General features: G+C 35.7%; 1 protein-coding gene, 1 long non-coding RNA gene, 1 other non-coding gene and 1 pseudogene across 5 annotated transcripts; all 4 read right to left on the bottom strand.

Moving 5' to 3' along the window:
* Positions 1–1044: 1044 nt before the first annotated feature.
* Positions 1045–7391, bottom strand: LOC108169445 (disease resistance protein RPV1-like; annotated as a pseudogene).
* Positions 7392–12519: 5128 nt separating this feature from the next.
* On the bottom strand, positions 12520–15469 carry LOC103439557 (autophagy-related protein 18c-like). 3 transcript variants are annotated; one of them, XM_008378114.4, is made up of 6 exons: positions 15325–15469; positions 15120–15182; positions 13838–14701; positions 13327–13582; positions 13029–13152; positions 12520–12758 (listed from the first exon to the last, which is right to left on the bottom strand). In XM_008378114.4, the coding sequence occupies exons 3-6, from the start codon at positions 14591–14593 to the stop codon at positions 12662–12664; spliced, it is 1233 nt and encodes a 410-aa protein (XP_008376336.2). In that variant the 5' UTR covers positions 14594–14701; positions 15120–15182; positions 15325–15469; the 3' UTR covers positions 12520–12661. The 3 variants fall into 3 exon arrangements, with proteins under 3 accessions (XP_008376336.2, XP_008376337.2, XP_017188832.2); XM_008378115.4 differs by having other exon boundaries at positions 13838–14580; XM_017333343.3 differs by having other exon boundaries at positions 13838–14609; positions 15325–15461.
* An 826-nt stretch (positions 15470–16295) lies between these two features.
* LOC139197599 (uncharacterized) lies at positions 16296–20472 on the bottom strand. Its single transcript, XR_011583120.1, has 3 exons — positions 20032–20472; positions 19080–19153; positions 16296–17233 (listed from the first exon to the last, which is right to left on the bottom strand). It is a non-coding gene; the product is annotated as an uncharacterized lncRNA (long non-coding RNA).
* On the bottom strand, positions 18821–18957 carry MIR319D (microRNA MIR319d). Its single transcript, NR_161595.1, has one exon. It is a non-coding gene; the product is annotated as a microRNA MIR319d (primary transcript).
* Positions 20473–24116: the final 3644 nt, after the last annotated feature.

The raw sequence follows: 24116 nt of genomic DNA, 5'->3' as shown, positions 1-24116 counted from the left end.
TTTTGAGGTATGTTAGGTGCAGGAGGTTTGAGGAGGCTTTGGATATGTTTCGGAGGATGTCATGTGAGAGCAACGAGAAGCCCGATGAAGCCACGGTTGTAACCACCATTTCAGCTTGAACAGCATCGAAAACTTTGGAGCTTGGTAAAGAAATTCATGAATATGTTAGAAGTGAACTTGGATTCACTACTAGAACTGGAAATGTGGTTGTTGAATATGTATGTAAAACGTGGTTATTTGATTGAAGGCCGGAGAATTTTTAATGGGTATACAATACAACCGTTTTAACGAGGCGGTCGCTCTTTTAAAATGACTGAAAGTGTTTTTGGTGAAAATGTTTTTAGAATTAATCTTTAGTAAAAATGCAAGTAAATCCTGGAAAATCACTTTAAAGTGCTTCACAGATGAAGCATATAACTGGTGCTTCTTGCAGAAAGCACTTAAAGTACTTTTGGAACCTAAAAACATTTTCTGAAAAAACGTTTTCAATCATTTTAAAAGTACATCCAAACGAGCTCGCAAACTAAAAGAGTTAAAAGGGGATAAATTTACAGCGGTTGCTCTCCTCACGGGCTATGCTCCGTTGGGAGCATTAGAGCAAGGGGAATGGATTCATGGGCACATCGAATATAACAGAATTAAAAATTGATGCAGTTGTTGGTACCACGGTTACAGAAACGTATGCAAAATGTTGGAGCATGGACAAATCTTTGGACTTGAATCATTTATGGGCCTGCAAGGAATGGCAAGACAAGCAAAGGAATCGAGTTGTTCACGAAAATTGGCATGAAGCCTGATGATTTCACCTTCATTGTTGTCTTAACTGACTGCGTTCACAGAGGGTTGGTAGATGAGGGTTGTGTGTTCTTGTTCTTCAACTCCAAGAGAAAGATATATGAGATTGAGCGAGGTTCGAACACTATGGTTGCCTGATCGACCTTCTTGGCCGTGCTAGACTGTCAGATGAAGCAGAGGAGTTGATAGAAAGGGTTTCAAGTAAGATTATAGTCCCGATTTCTATATGTTTGCATCCATGGTCAGTAATTGCACATTTCAATCTAAAATTTTGATTCAGGACTGAAGCTAATAATTTGGTTCCACAAGAGAATATGAATATTTGTAAAGCATAGAACAATTAACAACTGAACAACTAGTCAATATCGCAAATGAATTGTCAGTAAAATGGGGAACAAATCATCTGTTGGATGCGATCAAATCAAATGTCCGAACAACAGAGCTGGGAAAACAAGAAAGACTGCCGACCTGGTGGTACCGGACTTGACTCATCATACAACCAATCCGGAACTGCTTCAGATTCATATTCATAGTAATAATAATCACCCCTACCAAGATGCTTGTTTTCCTTCAAAGGTTTGTCCCATACTAGATTTACCCCAATTTTCTTCACCGTACAAGAATAATAACCCTCTAAATGAATAACAATCTTGTCCCCGCCTTGCAAATTGAGCTTGAGCTTATCGTTCGATAATTGTACCTGCCAAAAATAATCATCTCTTCCTCCCGAAGTAGGCTTAGAGACCCTCGAAGTAGTACGCTTGGTACAATTTACAACAGTAAGGGTAACTATTCCAAATTGGAATTGCGAGCAAACCAAGCAGAGTGTCAACCCTTTAAAATTACGACCATCACATTGAGGAACATCAAAACTAACTTTATTGCCGTGACCGACAAAGTCAAACCACTTCGGAATATCATAAATCTCATTCAGAAAAATACCACCACCTCCGCAAGAAGTCCATCCCTATAACATACATAGTAATATAGTGTCAAATACTTGTACATGTGCGATTGTGCTTGTGTGTGTGATTGACAGAGAGCAAGAGTAGGAGGAGACAGAGATAGAGAGAGACCTGTAGGATGTTTTTCCTAAACTCAGCTGTGAGATTGGTGCACCCGCGCATACAAAGCTCTGTCATGGAGTTTAATGATTTACCCAAGCCTAAACCTGGAACCTCTCTTACTTTGGGCGAATTATCTAGGCACAGTTGTCTCATGTTTGACATTTGCGAAAAGTCTGGCATTGTCTCCAATGCAGGGCAAAAATCTGCTTCCAAGACTTCCAAATTTGTTGGTAAATTGGGGATTGCACGAAGATTCTTGCACACAGATAACCTCAAAGATACAAGATTTGAAAGACCACTGAGGCTAGGTAGGCTACAACAACTATTGTCTCTAAGTTTCAACTTTTGTAAAGAAATTAGACTCCCAAGGTCGTTGGGGAATTGTTTTATGGCTGTACTAGTTACATACAGTTTTCTCAATGATACCATCTCCCCTAAGCCCCCAGGCAGTTCTCTTAATGAACTGCAATCATTAAGTAGAAGAGTCTCAACAGATTTCAATTTACAGAATTCCCCTGGGAGACACCTAAGCTTTTGGCAGTATTCAAAATTTACCAAAGTGAGTTTTTTAAGTTGACCGATAGATGGGTGAATCTTGGACAAACTCTCACAATATGAAAAATGCAATTCTCCGAGATTTGGGAGCCGTGAGAAGTCTGGTGACTTTTTTAACAGAAGGGAATCACTGAGATCAAGGATTTTCAAATTTTCAAGCGACTGCACGAACCCAAAAGATAATATTATTCAAAATCCAAGAAGAACATGGCTTAAAAAATAAAATCAGAGTGGGAATTAATTATAATCCGCTAAGGGGTGATTGTACCTTGGAATTCTTCCAGCCTTTTCTGAGTTTACTGAACTGCAGGTCAAGAGCAACAAGTTTTGGCTGATTAAGAAGGTGCTCTGGCATGTACTTGAAAGGGAATCGATGCCAGCACAACCATCTCAACTCTTTCGGAAAATGTTTGAAGCTTCCGGTGAGCTCTACATAGTTGAGCCTTAGCAATCTCAGTTTTTTCATATTGACAAATGCTTTTGTACTGAAACTAGCCATTTTTTTAGAGCTTGGCAAATCTACAGATAGTGCTTCAATTTCTTCAGATCCCTGTTAAGTAAACAAAAGAACATATGATGAGAAAGAAAAGGGTAATTTGCGTCTGAAAAATGATTTACTTACAAACAATTGTCATATAATCGATTGGAAATCAATTTAATTGCTTCTATTTCCACGTGAAGGTTTATTGTGCTTACAAATATATTTCTAAATATTATTAAATATACGCAGTTGCACTGGGATATGAGTTAGCGAGCATTAATATTAAACTTTGTTAGGAATCTACTTACAGATTTATTTGTCAACACATCTATTACGGTTTTAGGGTCCCACAGTCTACTCAATCTTTCAGGTTGAGTAGGAGATTTTTCAGAAATGATTATCTTGCCCATTTCTCGAATCAAATCATGCATCTTCAGCTTGCCTCGTTCAACAACTACAAGGCACCGTTCACGGAGAACACTGATCCCTATTATTGGAGATAACCCACATCCATCTAATATTTTTGTGACATAATCCTTGATCACATAACCCTGGCTGATTTCTAGAAAGAAACATATATCAAGGAATATAGCCTTCTCAGTATCATCTAGCCCATCAAAGCTTATTCTTAGTTTTTTAATAATGTCTTCTTCAGGAATTCTTTCCAATTTCTCCAGATAGCTTTCCCACTCTATTTTGGGTCTGCCAATAAGAGAAGAGCCTAGAACTTGGAGTGCTAACGGCAAACCCCCACAGTAAGAAACTACCTTCTTTGACAATTCAAGATATTCTTCATTAGGGCAACTATTGTCAAATGCATGCCAACTGAAAAGCTCAAGAGCTTCCTCTTTATTCATTCCCCGAGCTCGATTTCTCATATCCACTCTCAGTTGATTTAGTAAATGCTCATCTCTTGTTGTTATGATAATTATACTTCCTGGACCAAACCATTCACGACTTCCAGCTATTGCATTTAGTTGCTCCACCTTATCTACATTGTCAATAATGACAAGTACCCTTCTACGTTGGAGGTGTTGTCTTATAACAGGGATCCCTGCAGCAACGCTACTAATAATTGAGGCTTGGCATGTTGTAAGATGTCAGAAATAAATTTTTGTTGCAAACAGAGCAGACCATGTTGGCTTGTACCATGGTGGCAAACATCTTCAAGGAAGCATTTGAATTGGAAGCTATGATGAATTTTGTTATAAATGGCTTTGGCAACAGTTGTTTTGCCCAATCCACCCATCCCCCAAATTCCAACCATTTTAACGTCATCTGATCCACCACTTGAAATATCACTGATAATTGGTTGAACACGAGAGTCGATTCCAACCGGGTATTTGGCCACGTGTAATTCATCTGTGCGGGGAAGCAATTCCCTAATATTCTCTTCAACAATTCTCCTAATAAGCTTTGCTTCATGCCTGAAAACTCAATTAGTCAGCATTAACTCAATGAAGGATTACTAGAAGCTATCACCTTCACTCAATTAGTAAACATGAACGACATGGAGGGTGATAATATAGCCTGACTTCTTAGACTTTCAATAAAGGTTTAAGAAATTATGGTTTGGGATTTGTGAAAAAAAAAAAAATAGAACCAGAGGAGATTTGGAAGAAAGACAGTGTAGTCTGTTGTGTTGGATTTGTCTGGTTCTTTTTGTTTGCACCATGTGCTTGCCACGTGAGTGGCTAGGGTATTTGCCGCAGCAAGTGCAAGTACACATGGCATGTGATGCTTTCTTGTGGTTTTTGTTGCCAATTCCACATTCAAAGATATTGGTGTTGCTTTTGTGGCTTTTGGGAGAGAAGAAATTTAGTGATAGTTATTGGGTATATGTGGGATTTAGAATTTGAGAATTAAATTATATGTGTAATTTTATTTTGATTAGTAGTGGAATTTTCTTGCTATCTTCGAAATGCATATGAGTTTAAGCCGAACGAGTATAAATCTTTTATGTCATTTTGGATTGTTTCGTTTTTGTTCTATTTTCTTATATTAGTTTATTGATTTCATATTTGACACTTTAGCACAACATATTATTTCTCATTGGTGCAATTATATACATATACAAATCGACTAAACTAGCATATATCTATTTGATACACTGATTTCAACCTAAAATCAACTTGCAATATATAGGAGAGATATGCCCAATATCATTTAAACCCTAGAACAAAATAACCTTAATTTTCGATGCGTGGACTTGGAGTATTGTATATAACTTTCAATGCCAAAAATTTCATTTTAGTAACATATTTTTAGGTCAAATTAGCAAATTATGAGATGTGTCACCAATGAAAATTTAATCATCAAGAATCACTTCATATGATTTGTAAAAGGGAAATTTTGATTTAGGTGCTTGATTTTTAAATTTGTTAGACCAAACATCCCTTGCTTTTAGACTTTTTATTAAACTACTTTCTACAATTTTTGTGCCATATTTTTTAAAATGCCGTCTTTCTAAGATTCAAAAATAATATCCAAAGCCCCTAAATCTAGCCTTCTTTATACCAAAATTAATATTAGTAATAATCCAAATAAATTATTAAGTTATCAATCGATGATATGTTTGCTTAAAAAAAAAAAAAAATCAATCGATGATATGTACAAAAATTAAAACTAAACGTACCAAAAAGTAAAATCAAATGTACCCAAAATTAAACGTACCGAACCGTAAAACTAAACGTACCAAATTACCAATTAACAATATGTACAAAAAATGAACGAGCCAAAAATTAAAAATAAACGTATCGATCCGTAATATGAATAATATCAATGCATGAAAACTAATACTAAACGTACCAGTAATGTATACAAATAATTCTCTCAATGAAATGTATACATAATAATTTAAAAAAAAAATGTAAACATCCACTATTTTTGTTATCTTGAAGATAAGATCATATTTTAATTTTAGGAGAAAAAAATATAATAAAAGAGATAATTAGGTAAATATTTACGGGAGATTTTTGCTCACCACCCTAAACTTTGGTATATGCCCACCATAAACCTAATCACGTGTCATGTGACTTTTCAACTAACTTTGGTTAATTTTTTTCACAATTAAAAAAGTAATATTTATTGTAAAAGTTAACTAAAATTAATTGAAATGACAAATGATAAATAATTAAGTGTATTGTGAGCAAAAATGCTCCCAATATTTAAAATGAAAGACCATGATTATCTCTTAAAAAGGAGTCCACAGCTTGTAAAATACCTTTAAAATGAGTTCTAGCATCATAAGTGTTTCTTTATAGGACCACCCACGAATTTGATCAAATCAAAATATACTGAATAACTCATATTATGCTCTTAAGAATCAATTAAAAAAGATCTTCTAATTCCAATTTCGAATTCGTTAGGCCCTTCTATAGGATAACTTCCGTCTTGAAAGTTATTTGGCATTTTTATACCATATCCACGGTTCCTCATAATTTCGAAAATTATAAACATAATTTTTAATTTGATAAATAAAAAAATACTGCTGTAGCCTAATGTACCTAAGCATCTTACTCAAAATCTTAAAAGCACAGATGTTTGATAAAAAAAAAAAAAAACCTTCAAATTTTAGGCGCTTAAATATAATTAAACTTTTGTAAAATATATTTTAAATATGCGCTTAAATATAATTAAACTTTTGTAAACTGAGATTATATCTTGCAAATCTTGATGTTTCAATCAATGAAGCTATTTTTCCTGTGTGCTATCTGCCTAACAACCATTCATTAACATGTTTCAGAAGGTGGAAAAGCCGAAAATAGATAGCAGCATTACTAGTAAACTAGTCTAGTATTGAAAGACGTCCAAGTCCAATGAAAATGGTTACCCGTTATTAAGATCGTGGCCAGACAAATTTGCAGCTTGAGTAAGAGCCTCTTTCCACTGCTTTACCCTTTCTTTCTTGGCTTCGCGTTCTTTGTCATCTTTTTCTTCAAGGATGCCATCTTCGTGCTTCTTAAATGCTCGGGCTAAACAACCTTCCTGCTTCCTCACATGTGAAGGATCGACGTGATAGAATATTGGCAAAACCTTTTGCCCCAGCTTTTCTCTACATTCCATGATCTTTACCAGCTCGTCAAGACACCATCTTGATTCCGCGTACCTCTTTGAGAAGACAATTACCGAGATTCTGGACTCTTCGATTGCCCGCAACAGTTCGGGTTTTATTTCTTCCCCTCTTTTCAGATTATCCTCATCAATAAAGGCATTGAAGCCCCCGTCTTGTAACGCAGCGTGAAGGTGGCCCGTGAAGCCGTTGCGTGTATCTTCGCCTCTAAAACTCAAGAACACGTCGTAATTCCAGAGTTTTGAGGAGGAGGCTTCATGGGATGTCATGGTGTGGTGTTACTGTTTACGGCACTACAGTGGTTCCAATCGAGCGAGCACAAGAGTATATATAATACTGAAGGGACACTTTTTGTTCTTTCCAGGAAGCATCCGCCCCAAGTTTTGAAGAAAACCAAGAACGTTTCCAGGGGAAAACCACGATGTTCGTGGCCTCACGATCTGATCACTGGACGGCTGAGATTGAAGTTTCGGAAAAGATCGGGAAAAAAACCGCTTTAATGAAACCGCGCTCAACTAAGTACCGGCACATATGCTGACATGAAGTTCCACCAATAATCACTTAACTCCTTTATATTTTTATTCTTTTAAATCTAAAAAAATACCAACTAAGTACCGGTCAATCTGCACCCACCTCCATCATCGGCCGGCGATTTTACTAGCTTCATCCATCACTTCTCTCTCTTCGACTTTCTCCTTTTTTATACCACTTTTTCTATCCCACTCTTACTTCTACGGAACCCAGGAATTGTCGGCGGCGACTCCAAACTCAGATCTGACGTCGCCAATCCCGATCTATCAGCCGCTGAGGTCGCCGACATCCCTTGTGTATTTTCTGGCGTAGAAGAAATAAAAAGGGAAGAGAGAGAGAGAGAGGCGGGGGGGGATGGTGGGGATGGGCATCATGGCATCATGGCAAAAGAATCTCACTCTTTTTATTTATTTATTATTTTCTGAAAAGTATAAGGTAAAAGAGGTATTTTAATAAAAGCATTAACCCTAATAGTCATTTAAAGTGTAGCGGCACATGTGTCAAACATTTATTAATGAGGAACTCCATGTAAGCACATGTGCTGGGTACCTAGAAAAATTGAGAGAAGAAAAGTTTTCGATATTATTCACTTTAACGAAAAATCATATTTTTACATTAAAAAATCAATCATGGTACTATTTACTTTACACTTTATTTTATCCTTATCGTTAAAATTCAAAGTTTTCAAACTATTTCATTAATTTTCTAAAAATTTATCCTTCCAACGAATATCTACGCATCAGCACTGCGAACCGAAAGTCCTCGGAGTTGAGGAAGTGTCTGCATAGATGCACTTCAATTGAGATTACATAAATAAATAACAAAATTTAAAGAAATCAAATTTGAATTGATGCTATATTTATTTCTTAATTGTACTATTTGTATCATTTTTTTAATAAAAATAAAGTTTGTCATGCATGTAAGTTATATTTATATGTAAGTCATATTTTTATTAGAAAGATAGTACAAATAATAGTAAGAATATTAGTTTTGCTAGACATTGTCACTAACTAAAATACCCAATTCGAATTCAAAGCAAAAAAAATCTATCAGATCTTCAAAATTTCAAGAGCTATATGTACAGTGAAAGGCTACACTAACATAGGCAAGTGAATGAAATCGAAGAGGTGAGCACTTCATAGAGAAATCTGAGATATGGGTTTTGAAGATTATGCCGATCTACTATTTACTTTTGAAATTAATGCATTAAACGTCAACTGAATCGATTGAAATATAGAGTTATGGAAGAAATGTAGAGTTATCGAAGAGGTGAGCACTTCATAGAGAAATATGAGATATGGGTTTTGAAGATTACGCCGCTTTAGTGTTCCCATTGGATTGCTTCATTTTTTGCTCTCATTTGAGCAAATTACTCATATTGGTGATACAGAAAACTTTTTATGTATTTTCGTATTTTCGTATTCTCTACTTGTTCTTTGTGAGTGAGAGCTATTGGTGTATGTGAGATTTCGGATTTGAGTTTAAAATATATTTTTAAATGAAAGTATAATCGATTTTTGAAAGCTATTTTTTTATTCTATTGCTGTAAAATCTTGGCTCTGTCACTTCACCGACATCTAGAAAAGCTCGGATATTCGAAGCGAAACGAAAAGGATGAAGGGGTTGCGGCGGAGGCCGAGATCTAGGAGGGAGCTCCGGCGAGCTCAGAGGAGCAAAGTGAAATTTCTACGGCGTTGCAATGCACAGAGAATGGTGCTATGGAGGAATAGCATTGAAATTTTTACGGCGTTTAGATTTGGTTCATGCAGGGGGAGGGAGAACGCGGCGTTTTGAAGACTTTTTGGTTATTTAATCGGGTAAGATTTATTTAAAGTCTGCTCTGATTTGTTGATCTCTGCAGATTTTGAGTAAATTTATTGATTAGTGATGTAACTATGAATATAATATCCCCACCAAAAATTGACAAAATGAAAAGAAAAACAAAAATGTCGTCAGATAAAATTTTCTCTCTTTCTTTTACCGATAAAAATAATTACGACAAAAATGATAAAGAATAAGATATGGCAAAGGAGCCAAAAAAAGAGAACGTGAGGGACCAGGATCCTCTCCTGAGCTAAGGATGAGGATCTTCCTCATCAATTGGTGTGGGCCGTTATTTGAAAATCCAACGGTTACAAACAAGGGGATTCCTTTAAAATTATAATAATTGTAGTAATTGGATTTTCATCTAACAGTCCACATCCCTTGATGAGAAGGATCCTCATCCTTAGCTCAAGAGAGGATCCTGGTCCGAACGTGAGGGCACGTCCTAATTTATTAAAAGGTTAATCTTAGTTTACTGCCATGAAGTTCTTGGTTTTTAATATTTGATACGTAATTTTTTTTTCATTTCAAAGTAGTACTTAAAGTCATAATTTTGAAACACTTTCATACGTCTGTTAATTTTTTTCAAAATTAAAAAACTAACATTTAATGTGAAAATTAACTAGAATTAAGTGAAATGACACGTGTCAATTGATTATGTGTATGATGAGCATAGACCATAGTTTTATGATGGTGAGCAAAAATACTTTTTTAATTTTCTTCAAAATTGAAAAACTAACGTTTAGTGTGAAAATGAACTAGAATGAAGTGAAATGACACATGTCAATTGATTATATTTATAGTAAGCATACATCATAGTTTATAATGATGAGCAAAAATGCTTCCTTAACTTTTCCGTCAGAATCTCTATAAACCGATGACATAACGTAACGGGAAGTCACGTGTCAATATGAAAGCCACGTAATTATTAAAAATTAATAAATAAAAAAATTTAAAAATAAAAAATTTACAAGGGCATCTTCCTCCCTTGCTCCCCCTCCCATCGTCTTCCCTGCAGTACAAATTTGCGGCGGAGAGCGTCGTCTCTCATCCATATTTGCACCAGTCCAAACGACGAGCCCGAAGTCCTTTATAGCACAAACACATACACAATCAACCTCCTCTCTCATCCAAATCCACAACCTCCCCTCAATTCCCCAATTTCCGCAGATTCAATAATCTCAAAATCACCACCAAATTAAGAAATTTCAACACAAATTGAAATGGAAACCCTTGAAACTTTGGAGAAATCCAATTTCCAAACCCCTGGGATTGTTCGAATTTGAAATTGGAAATCCTAGGCTCTCTTTGGGAACGAGAGCTCCATTAGAGGGCGGCAGTGACGGTAGCAAATCGGAGAGAAGTGGAAGGGAAGTCAATGAAAAGAGAGACAGAGAGAGAGGAAAGGAGGGGAGAGAGATGATCTCCTCGTTAATGGTGCGGGGAGTCGAGGAGGGAGGGGGTGGATGCAGAAGAGAGAAGGGAGAGGATGAAGGGGGTAGGTGCAGAAGAGAGAAGGGAGATTAGAAGGGATGGAGTGTCAGGGTGGGTATCAGGGGAACGTGGGGTGGGTGATGGGACAGGATAGAGCCCAGATTTTTTTTTTTTAATGTTTTTAATATCTAGGTGGACGCATATTGGCACGTAATGTTCAATTATTGTTCAATGGATGCCACGTCATCAATTAACAGCTGATTTAATAGTAACTTTGACGTATGTATGAAAATGTCCCAAAATTATGATTTTAGATACCACTTTGGAATGAAAACAATTTTATGTACCAAATGTTAAAAATCAAAAAATTTCAAAATAGTAAAATGAGATTAACCCTTTATTAAATGCTTAGCCAAGAAGTTCATGTTCCATGTTCTTCTCATTTTTTGGTCAATGCATTTAGCACTTCTTATTAATTTGTTAAAAGTTTCAAAGTTGGGGCACCCATCAAATTATTATTAAGGACTTTTAACGAAACATTTCCGGTACTGTTCACTTTTAAAGAAAAACCACATTTTTATCTTTCCTTGGTACTATTTACTACACCTTTATTTGTCATTTTTCATTAAAATTAAAGTTTTTTTTTTACTTTTCGATAGTTTTTTTTTAATGAAAATGACTTGAAAATTTTAAGTTTTAACGATAAGGACAAAATAAAGGGTAAAGTGAATAGTACATGATTGACTTTTTAGTGTAAAAATATGATTTTTTGTTAAAATTCCATTTTTATTTTTTTTTATTTTTTTATTTTATTATTATTATTATTATTTTTTTTTTTGGAAGAGGAAAAACAAACCAAGGCCGAAGCCGAAAACAACAGGAGAGCCTTGGCTAACACCAAACAGGCACAAAGAGAAAGAAAACGATGGAAGGGGATACAAACTAGCAGACACTACAACCAGGTTGAGTGTCACCCCAACCACCGCCACAACAACTCAAGGCGGACAAGGAAGGCTTTGGAGTAGAGAAAGGACTTGCCCACATCGAGTTTTCCAATGCCGGAAACAACCATTTGTTTTCAAAGCCTTTGGATGCTTGGGAGAGGTTCGGGAAGGTGAAGGTTTCATGGGTTTGGGGTAAAAACCGGAATTGGGTTTGATGTGTATGTGTGTAACTCGCTCGTCGACATGGTTCAGAGTTTCAAGCAGGTGTTTGATGAAATGCCTGAGAGAAACAGGCTTTGTTGGAACGTTACGATCTCGAGGTATCTTAGGTGCAGGATTTTTTAGGAGGCTTTGGATGTGTTTCGGGGGATGCGATGTGAGAGCAACGAGAAGCCTGATGAAGCTACGGTTGTAAGCACCATTTCAGCTTGCACAGCGTTGAAAATTTTGGAGCTTGGTAAAACAATTCATGAATATGTTAGAAGTGAACTTGGATTCACTACTAGACCTGGAAATGCAGAAATGTGGTTGTTTGAACGAAGGACGAAGAATTTTTTATGAAATGCCGGTGAAAAACTTGTTCTGTTCACCTTCATTGTTGTCTTAAAGTGCTTGCGTTCACAGAGGGAGGGTGGATAAGGGTCGTGATCAAGCCGGGTTTTATGAGCGACCGAGCTGAAGATTGTTCGAGAGTGGCCTGATTGTTTAGTTTCTTATGTTTTGCGCCATTTCCGAGGCTGAAACAACAATGTTACGATTGTAGAGTTAGAGATGAGTAGCCAAGCAATTTATGGGACAGGTTTGCTTCTGGCAAAGTAGCTATAAAGATTGCTTTATTTTACGAGATGAAGTAAAAAGGAACACAACATTTCCAAATATTTACATCCAACGGATATTCCAAATCAATATTTACATAGGATGAAAGAATGTATAGTTCCACGACTCATTCGAACAAATTCTAACTTGGCCGCCTGCTTTCGGTTTTCAGAAAGCGTACGTATTCCTGCTGCACCATCTCACCTCCATTTACTGGATCAAAACTGCACTTGTAGAAACTGATAAACCAGAAAAAAGGAACCAGTGAGCAGGGGTGGGAGACAGATGAGTTGGTCCAAAAAAAGGCGACAACTAAAGGGAGGTCGATCTAAATAATCTTCATTCCGTTTATTTTCTTTGATCTTCAGAAAGGATTCAAAATCTATGTATATGAATCTCGATGAAACCGTTGAGGAAGAATTCTTCGAATATTTCCACAACTTTTAGGCTAGCGGAAAATGCAAGAACAAATAGAAACACACACATGCATACACAAAGAGAGAGCATACCTCCCATCCATGCCAACAATGATGACAGTGTTTTGAGAACCAAATGCAGTAATGAATTGAGTGTCTTCTGGCAAGTGGAACCGAGCAAATGACCGTTCTGAGCTAAAATATTTAGGTAAAACCCCTGCAAAATTGTCAGAATGATTATTTTTACAACACTTAAAAAAACCATTCAAGGGCAAAAAATTATGGAGAAATCCAAACTGAAGTCCCTCAAACACTTAAAATGGAGAAGCGTAGTATCCAAGCAGATAACTCGTGTTAGTCTTGAAAAGAAGTTTGAGCACAATTTTATTACCTCCCATGAAAGACAATGATGAACTAGAATTGGCACCGGTGCTTGGAGAAATAAGAGGATCCAGGGAATTTGAAGAGTTCTGCTGAAACATTGCTGCCCCTTGAGCAGAATTATGAGCAGAAAGAACCTCCCCGAATACTCTAACTCTGAGGCTGAATATATGCACAGTGCCTTTATCACTCGATGCTGCCAACCACTGAACATTTGGAGAAAGAGCAATACTGTAAATTTCTGCTCTGTCCACTCCTCTGCGTACCTACACAAAGGCAATAGATTAATATAACCCTCTTGAAACACAATTACTAGTGGGCGTCATTCCTCGCATCCACAAAAGAATAACATTATAAAAGAAAATTTATGGCTAATACGAATGACCTTTGTTCTTCTATTTAGTAATTCACAGCATGTTAGTTTAAAAAATTAACTTTCTCGTACGGAATCTGAAGCCATTCATCATAAACTTGAGGAACCACCATAATATATTACTAAAAGTTCACATGCAATATGCTACCTCTTGCAAGCGAGTCCCATCCATTGTGTTGAAGATTCTTATCAAAGTACCCTTATTACTAGCAGTTGCAAGAAGCAGCCCGTCCATTGTTAAGGTCAAGCATGCAATATGAGAATCATGAGCATTGATTAACTTCGTCAAGTTCAGCCCAAAATGTTCAATTCGAACTTGTCCTCGTTGAAGGCCCGGGCAAGCCAGCACAGATGTATTTGGATGGTGTGAAAGGCTGCACAATCCCCTAGGATTTGCTACAGTCTCAATCTGATGCAGCAGCTTCAGATCCATAAAGTTGTAACCATATATTTTGTGCTCAAGAACCACAACTATGCGATCACGCCTTAACTTTACAGCACGAACCTCAGATCTGAATGAAAATTCACCAATACATCGACTCTGATGATCATCCCAAATCATAACCTTGTTAGGCGGATATTGTGAATTGTCCCCGCTACCAACAAGTACAAGAATGTTGCATCGGAATAGCATCTCCACAATTTTGAATCCCCCACTTTTCAAATCACGTCTAAAAGTTTCTTTGAAAGGCTCGCAGTTGTAGATTCGAAAACCATTGCTTGTGCCTGCAGAAAAGCAACCGTAGTCCTGATTCCACGATACAGAGAGCAAATCCGTTTCACTGTCATTGACATCTGGTTCGAGCGGGCTGTAAGAACCAGAAGCCCCAGAATCCGGTGATTCATGCATGCCAAGCCTTGCGGGTGAATGCATTCCTCGAGATGTTGACACTGTTGAACTCATGAGGGAATCAGGCCCACTTAAAACCAATTTCCACAATCAATAATCATGCGAAACGACAGATAACCCGAGCACCAAAAGATGGATAACCACAGGTGCACAAGATTAATTCTGTCATTCCATCAAAAAAATTAAATCAATGTCAAAAATTTCAAATACAATAAAAGCAGTTTCTATCAGTTCCTAAAGCTGGGAAAAGAGTACCAGTTACTTATAGGGAACAACAATTTCAAACAGAAAGTATAAACTTAACACGAATATCAAATCAACCTTACTAAATCCAACTAATTCGAAACAAAAAGTAACCCGAAAGAGAGAAAACTTATAAAATTCTATATAAATTACCATCCTTTAGAGAAAGATCTCCAATACCCATCATCAAATTAACCTAATTGTACTAAAAATATAGCTAATCTCCATTAAATTAAGCACATTTAGCAGCAAATTATCCATCTTTTCTTTTCACAGTACAGCAATGAGAAGATCATGAGAAATCAATAACCATAATTATAAATTTTGACAAACTCACAGCTGCTACAGCGTTTGACAACGATCAGGCAAATACTGAATCTTCCGTGGCGCCGCAGATGCTCTATCAGAAAAAATGAAAAATCGAATTAATTGATTAAATTTATGGAAGAAAGAGAGAAGAGGGGACTGGAGGGCAACAGCAGGAAGGAGATGAAATCAGATTCAGAGTTTGAGAGTCAATTGCTGAATTTGGATGAACTGACCTTTTCGATCTGAGACAGGCCATCAACACCAGACGAGACGAGAGGAGACGACAGCGATACGTCTGTCTTTCCTTTTTTAAATTTTCGATTCTCTTTTTACTTTCTTTCCTCTCCTTGTTTGGTTTTTATTCTTTTTGTTGAAAATAGATGTTGCTCAATTGTTCGTTCATTTTTAAATTAACTGAAAGCGTTTCTATTAAAATATTTTTAAATTAAAATTTTAATTAAAATGCAAGTAAATTTCGTAAATACTTTTTTTAAAAGATTAAAAGTGTTTATTATTACGATTTAGTAGTATTTCTTTTCATTTGTAAATGAAATGTCTTAGTTTCGATTTTCACTAAATGCGGATTTGAACCACATTACTGCTGTTCATTTCGATTCTCACTTGTTTTTTTAAATAACTGAAAACACTTTAAGAAAAAGTTTGTAGAAATAAATGGTTTTAAAAACACTTGTATATTTACAAAGACTTGGTTTTAAAAATATTTTCACCAAAAGTACATTAAACTATTTTAAAAGCACTTCCATACAAAGATTAGAATATACAAACAACTGATTTTAAAAATATTTTCACTAAAAGTACTTTTAGCTATTTTAAAAGTACTTCCATACAAAGATTAGTTGATCAACTTGATGTTGATCCCACTCAATTATAAAAAGGGATTACTTGATGCCAAAATTCATTCTTAGGAAGCGTAATTTGTCATTTATTGTCCCACTTTGTCTTCTATGGAGATTATCCAAATACCTAAATTTGTTTTAAATTTGAATTTAGAAAAATTTGTAGTTTTTTTTTTCTTCGTTGATAAATACTCTTAATGACGTGAGCATCATTAGTAAATTCATTAACGCTCAAAACTTATAGATCAAATCCAGATGAGTTTGATGACACTCATCAGGTTATAAGCTTAACAAACAAAGATCTTAAACCCTTAATAGGTATGGAATGTAAGTGGTAAACCCTCAAATTGGTCTAGGTCGACTGTTTTGCACAAATTCATTTAATTGTAAGATAACGCTCGGCTAATACACATAATCTCTTTTTTTATCCAACCCCGATAAGAGGATCCAGATTCCACACCCATTTATATAGGCCCTCAGAAAACTCCAGTGATTTGGATCCCTTCTAATGGGCATTTATTTTGTCATCTATGTAGACTAACGTACTAGCATATCTTTTTACGTGCCAACTTGACATTCGACGATGAAGTAAATCATGGGTGTCCAGTTGAGTGTACTCACATTCCCAGAGTAAAGTGCACTATTCTTCTCGATCGGTCTCAATCGTTCAACCCAATATCTCCGAGCGCTTCTCTGATTTGCTTTGTGTCCCATCCGGGGTCCTTGCAGTTGGCTTCGAGTCACCAAGCTACGCGATTGACATCTGAGTAGACCTTTCCTTAAAGACAATCTCCACATGCTCTTGTTGGTCAGCAGTTAATGCATGACACCGACCAGCGATCGCCCTCTTGTGCTCGGCCGTGTTCCATCCTAGGCTTCTCATACCTTGGGCTTCTTGGTCTATGGGGCCGAGTAGCTTCGCCTTGGACTTTTCATGGCTTCCTTTCATTCTGATACTTTCAAATGAGCCCAAAAACTCCTATACCCTAAAATTTCCATGTTCTTGAGAATTACTTCAGGATACACTTGAAATTAATGTAAAACTTAACACAAAAATGAATACATTGAAGTACTTTATTCAGCCGACCCACTTAGTAAGATAAAGTTTTGTTGTTGTAGACTAACTACTTCCTTCTAATTGAATTACCACCACCCCTTTGTCATTTATCATGCCCCGAGAAAAAGGCAAAAGATTCGTGAAATGGTGAAAATAATAAAACAACAAATTCGAACTTGATCCTAACAAAATATAGTACTCGAGCTGCACCATTGGAACTTGAATCTCCTGAAAAGAAATAAAAAATTGGAACTTGAAGTTGAAACTCCTGAAAAGAAAGAAAAAAAATTAAAATAAACGGATCACAGTGCATGCTAATATAGGTCACTCTGCAGCACATTTTACAAATATTAAAACATCAAGTGGAGGAGCTCCAAGCTCTCTGCGATCTGGCACATCAGCTCCAATCCATTCCAAATATGGAAATATATAAACTCACCACATCGTCAGATAAAGCCACTCACCGTCCAGTTTCAGAAATAACTTAAAAATATAACCCGACTCCAACAAAAGATTATATAAAATGCTGGCTTTAATTTCCTTATCTGTTCAACAAATACGACCATTATTTATAAAGTATTTGGTTAAGTACGGATTAAGCATCTGATCTTATTGCTCTAATTAAAAAATAAAATAAATCAACGAATGACAGCATAGAAGACTGGATGGCTCAACTCCAGATGAATTAAAAGTGTGACATAGGGTACACCTTTCGATGAACACATGCAATGCAAGAATGAAAACCGAGGCCTTCTGCCTGCATATATATATATATATATATATATGTATGTATGTGTATATATACACACACACATACACACACACACACTAAATAAGTACTTGGCCAATATTGCAGAAAACACAGTTTCTTTAGCCTAAAGAAAAGAGCACAGTTTCTTGAAATTTTTTGGTAAAATGTCATGAATGGTGAGTGCATGCATGCTGCATGTTACTGGCATGGCCTGCACACGATTTGAATTTTGAAGTACCCGAGAAAAACTGCAAACTAAACCGAGAACCTTCAGTGTTCTTTTTTAGCATGCACAATATGGAGAACCTACAGATGACACATGTTTTCTTTGAGTATCACAGGTGAGAAAGTGGGGGAAAGGGAAAAGTTACAGACTGAACATTATTTAAAAAGATGGGAAAGTAAATAAAGATAAAAGCACCTGACCAAGATTACTTGTCGGGTGAAAAAAGTAGAGGAGATGAAGTAAAATTATTAGAGGAGGACAATGGGAGAGCTGTGATCAACCCCGTGGACAAGAGAAGGCACTTGACGTAGGCCCCTTCTTCATATGCATGGTCATTGGTACTAGTTGGAGTACAGCTACTAGTAACTAGTAACCCATGAAATTCAGAAAAGGTGTTTTTGCTATTACAACAAGCAAATTGATTCATCAAATGCTTATGAGGGGTGCATATATGCAATGGCTTATGTTGGTAGATTGTGAATCTAAACATGTATTTCTTAACTTATGTTACTAGACTCTGAATCTGAACATATATACATTCATAACTTGTGTTGCTAAACTATGAAGCTAAACTACACATTTCAGTAAGAGAACTACACATTACTTCTTGCCAGAGAACCAAATGGTAACCATCAGTCAACTTAAGCATGTAACAGATGGGAAAGAATGATGATGATGATACTATTAACTCTTCCCTAACTGATATATACGCATATGAAACTAATTAGTAGTAACTAAGTTTTGGCACCTAACTTAGTTTAGTGCTCCTAAACCTTAACTGAGGGATGGAGAAAAGTGGAGAGAATGAAAAGGAGGAGCTCCCTTCAGTCCAAGCGCAGAGAAAGAGGGATGTAAAATATCTCCCGCTTCATTCACACAATCACAGTAGCAAATTGTCTGATGTTTACACTCCTTTAATCTCTACTGAGTGCTTGAGTGAATGAGTCGGCAGTTACTTCAACAACCCTTTCGATTTCTATCCATGAGTGGACTGAAGAAAGCTCTCTCTCCCCATTTCTTCAATATTCACCATATAATTTTTACACCTAGCGGATATTGCATTGTAAATTTGTATCCATAAATCAAGTAAACCCCACCATGCAACTGCAGTAGTACTGGTAGTACTGTGCACCACTTTCACAATCCAAATCAATGAAAGCAACTTCAACATCTGCAAATCATAGACAAAGACATATTGAATTCTTAGTCCAGAAAAAAAGACACCGAATTCATTTATTCAATTTTTCAAATACAAGAAAGTGCTTTTTCATTATATTGAGAGCTTTTTCCATTAAGAAAATGCCCAAAAATTAGCTTAATTAAGAGCAACCCTATTCCTTTCCATGGATTCTTCAAGGAAAAAAAAAAAGGAAGATATTTAAATAGGTAAAGATATATCTCAGTCCTAAATCAATGGCTATATATCACTACCCAAAAGATTTTCCAATTCATTGAGTAGCTAGGAATTATCAAACACGTACAAGTTGATTAAACTTATGTTTGGTCTCAGATTCTCATAAATCCCAGAAGTCGAAAATAAATTAAAATGTCTATTTCAGAAATCTAGAGTAGTACTGATACGACCCCAAGTTTCATTATGAACATATAATTTACAGTTGGAAAATCAATTCGTTAAGTTAGTTTAAAAAGGACCGCATACATATATTACAGTTGAAAAAAAAAACAATAACATTTGGTTCTTTAAGGAGGCTAAGGTAACAAGTGAATCTTTAGCAAACTGAAAAACAAAGACGCTCTAATATTCATACAAAAAGACCATAGCTTAAAACGAAGAGGCTAATAGTCATATAAATTAAGAGACTTGAATCTTACAAATAAAACCAACTTTCTGCTTCAGATTAAATCAATTAAAACAAAAATTAAAGGACCAAATACAATACCAAACCAAAGGACTGCAGCTAGAAGAGGGGGTAAATTAAACCCCCCAAAGGCATACAGTATGAAAAACTAACAATATATATATATATATATATATATATAGAGAGAGAGAGAGAGAGAGAGAGAGAGAGAGAGAAGACATTGACTCACTAGTTATGAACCTTCCAAGCAGTAAGTGGTAGTATCTTCGTCTGCAGAATATAGGATCCACAAATAGTGTACAGAATAATGGAAGAGACCGAAACCCTAAAATCTTAGTAATTAGAGGCGTTCTTCAAAACCCTAATCCATATTTTCCTGGCAGGAGAAGAAGAAAAGGGAGTTCCAGGAGAGAGTTTTATATTTATGATGCAAATAGAAAAGATGGGTCATTGTCCCCATGGCCATATGAAAGTCAGACGCAGGAAAGCGACTCAGGATCTTAGCAAATCTAAACGCAGGCCGGAGAGAGGGGGGTTTCACTTTTCTGCTTTCAGGAGAATTTTCACTAGAAGATAATTATGAAGATAAACAAGAAAGGGTTTGTGAGAGATAATTAATTAAGGAGTCTCTCTCTCACAGACACACACCCCAACACGCACACAACACTTTAGCTGACCCAATGAAAGGAGAAGAATATATATAGACAGGGTCTTGAATTGGATTTGAGTAGACAGGGTCTTGAATTGGATTTGAGTTTGTACTGTAGGTTTTTGGGTATCGGGGGATTAAAATTTTAAATTATATTTACAAATTAAATAATGTGTTATTAATAAAAAATACTTAAGTAATAATTTAATATTAATGTTACATTATTTGGTTTACAAATTTTAATTTAGAAAATTTAATCTCTAGTATTACCCATACTAATTTTACAAAAAAAACATCAACACTAAATGATTTCCATTAATTAATAAATTTTTCTTGTTGATTTAATTTTAACATACTGTTTTCGGTTGTATTGAAGGGGATTGAACAATGAGTCTATCCTGATCCAAATTCAAGATACTATTTCTTTTATTATATTTATTAAAAGGAATTGAACTACGAACGAATGTATGATGATTCTAATTTAACAGATTGAAAGAATGTTTCTCAGTCCCACTGCAACTACCACTTAGGTATTTTGATACACTTAATTACCATGATTAGTCGAGAAAAACAATAACATGCACTTGTATTTTATGTGACGACTGTTAACTTAAAGTTACGTTTTATGGGATGACTTTTAACTTAAATTTAACTGTGTATAATAATAACGGATGCAGAGCAATTTGTTTGTCCACAGCGGTAGTTAGTATGTTATATAATTAGTTGTTAGGAGCAGTGTTTAAAATATCAGTATCGGTGAAAAAATCAATAGGTAAATTTGTGGAAATATTAATTGATATGTCGAATATCATTGATTCTTCGATAGAAATGATGAAAATTTGTTTAAAAATATGGAAATTTAAAATTATTTTTTAGGGAATGTCGTATGAAGCCACAACACATGTATGAATCAATAATTAATAATTAGATATTGTGTAAACAATAAGTATGTGACATGTGAGAAGAAAAACTTCCTTTTAATGACAAGTAATAAAGTAAAGCATTTCACTAGAAAGAATAAATTATACATAACTTAATTGAAATTTTCGTCACGAAAACAGCACAAGTTTTATTGAATTAAACTAATTCCATAAAGAAAGAAATTAAAATAAATAAATAATGCATAGGCTCATGGATATTTCCTGCAAACTTTTTGTAAATTGTCTACAAATCTAGGATATTTCATTAAAATATCGAAAATATCGAGGAAATTGACTAATTTTCGAAAATATCGCGGATATGGGCCCCTCTTTCCATATCGTTCCCTGAATTTTTGGACATTTCCGTGGAAATATCAAGCATATCCAGGATATTTCAAACACTAGTTAGGAGAGAGAAGAATAAATGAAGACTGAACCCTCATCGGAATGTATAGATAATTGATTTTTGTCACTGTGATAAAACGTTATGTAGTGTAAAGCAATTTATTTAAGGAAAGATAATGAAATCCAATGAAAAATAATAATAATACTAGAAAGACTAAATTTTAAATCAAATTTACAAATAAAAAGATGTGTTACAATTAAAAAAATAAGCATGTTAATCAACATTTTCCATTATCAACATTCACATCATTTAAATTAAAAATTTTGATCCCCTCAACACCGGAAAAAAATATTATTGGAGGGGGACAACCGACAGCCCACGTTTATCTCTGAGAGTGTACTGTGTGCACTCTCATCACAGTCCCACTCCCACTGCAGCTACCACTTTGGGATTTCTTTTCTAATTCTCTGGGGTCAATCAATGTATGGCTCAGTTTCTAACAAGTAAACACCACAATGGCACTAGTAGTGGTAGTGGTATCCTTTCAGTCTTGGGGTTGGGGTTAGGGAAGGATCCTTTTGGGGGGGTTAGGGTTGGTATGTACGCACAAAAGAAACAGCCAAACTCATGTGTCATGTCCATGATGTCCTTTTTATCATTTTTTAGTGAGACAGATTTTACTATCATCCTGTTTCGCATTATGTAATTCTATTTTGCGACATGCTTAAACAATTTTCACCCCAGGCACTGTTCCTTTGGGAGGAAAGTTTTGGATAAAATGACAAATTTACGTGACAGTTGTAGCCGCCCTCGCCGAGTGCATTCCATAATCGAGTTCAGACCTAGCTTTAGCTCTAGATTCTGATTGTGTTGGGTGTTAACGAGAAAATGCACGCATTCAGACGATTCTCTATTGTTATCCGTCCTTATTAAAATCTTAGAAATAGAATTTTTACATAATAATATAAGAAAAATAGACAAATATTTGTATACAATCAGCCTCTACAAAAGAACTCATTTCGATTTGGGGAATAGCTTGCATGGCTTAAAAAACAAGGGATGCACCCAAAACAAGTTAGTACATGAACAATCGGCCATGAAAGGTAACATAACTTTCATACAAGTGTTCCTAATTTGATGTGCTAATAGGGTCATGAGTGGCATAGAGTGCTTATGGAAAAAACAGACGGGCATCTGTGCATTTTTTTAGCTAGTCCTGTTTGCCATCATCATATTGTATACATATCTAAGCCTCTGAGAGACTGGATATTGCGATCTTTTACCACTATTTACACTCATTGCTCAATGGGAAAGTGCGCAAGAGTCAAATCAAAATGCTAAGGGACAGGATCAGTCCTGCATTATCATAGCCACCACCAAAGACCAGATGGTCTCAAATTTCAATCTGGTTTTAGTGTCATGGCCAACTAGCAATCAAACCATAACGGGACTGTTAAAATCGCTTCCATTAGATACACGTTGGAATTTTTGTAAGAAATACTGTGTTTCACATAAACGCACTTCAACGTTTTTTATGTCAAATGCTGTTATATATGAAAGTGTTTTTGGTTTCCTAATAACACTTTTAACCCTTTCAAAATTGTTTTTGGTGTAAGTGTTTAAAATTTCAACATGTTTACAGCAAACCACATGGAAATGTAGCACCTAGTTGGTGTTTCTCCAGAAAATGCTTCTACAACCTATAAACTCTTTACGTTTTCTGCCGCACGTAATCAGAAGAGTTCTTAGTTGTCAGAAAGAACTTTTAACCCTTTCAAAAGTAACCTTAAACATATCTTTAACCATTAACTCTAAATAACTCTCAGTTAGGCCTTACAAGTTACATGTACAAGTTACAACAAGGAAATAGATGCTTTGATAGTAAATAAGTTGAGGAAACCCTAGCCTTTTGGTCCAGATATTCTTCGAAGGCTCTATTGCTGGTAAACATGAAGGGGAAATATGTAATCAACTGATAGCAGTCAGAAACTTCCAGAGCCTAAGAAGCCAAAAAAATAACCAAATGATGCAAATTATAGGAGTCAACACCTCAGCCAATGATCCATGATGCAAAAACAAATAAATGGTTTTGCCAAATTGTGGTCCCAAAAGGCAGATGTTGAAGCTATTTGAGTAGCAGAAGGAAAATGAACAAGTAAAATATTGAATTATTAACCAAATGCGTGAATGCATGAGCTGTTTTTGTATTACTTTTTTAGCACTAAAAAGAAAGACATGAAGATTGCAGGGCTGACGATGGTACGACTTTGATTCCACAGCCATCGACTATGGGGAGCAGCAACGGCAAGCCAGGCTATGTCACTGGACCACAAACAGTTTTGGTTCCTGCTTTTCCTTGTTAGATTCATGTCACTAATAAAATATACACCACCTTATAA

Source organism: Malus domestica, chromosome 07 (assembly GCF_042453785.1).
Source record: "Malus domestica chromosome 07, GDT2T_hap1".
Classification (NCBI taxonomy): Eukaryota; Viridiplantae; Streptophyta; class Magnoliopsida; order Rosales; family Rosaceae; genus Malus; species Malus domestica.
Note: the sequence above shows the minus strand (reverse complement) of the source record. Positions and strands in the feature narration are given on the sequence as shown.

Excerpts from the sequence above, each read along its gene's own strand:
- LOC103439557 (XM_008378114.4), bottom strand. The coding sequence starts at position 14,593 with ATGAGTTCAACAGTGTCAACATCTCGAGGAATGCATTCACCCGCAAGG. Across the intron at positions 13,583-13,837 it reads ATGGGACTCGCTTGCAAGAG|GTACGCAGAGGAGTGGACAG; the intron begins GTAGCATATTGC and ends GCCTTTGTGTAG. Across the intron at positions 12,759-13,028 it reads ATTGTTGGCATGGATGGGAG|TTTCTACAAGTGCAGTTTTG; the intron begins GTATGCTCTCTC and ends CTGGTTTATCAG.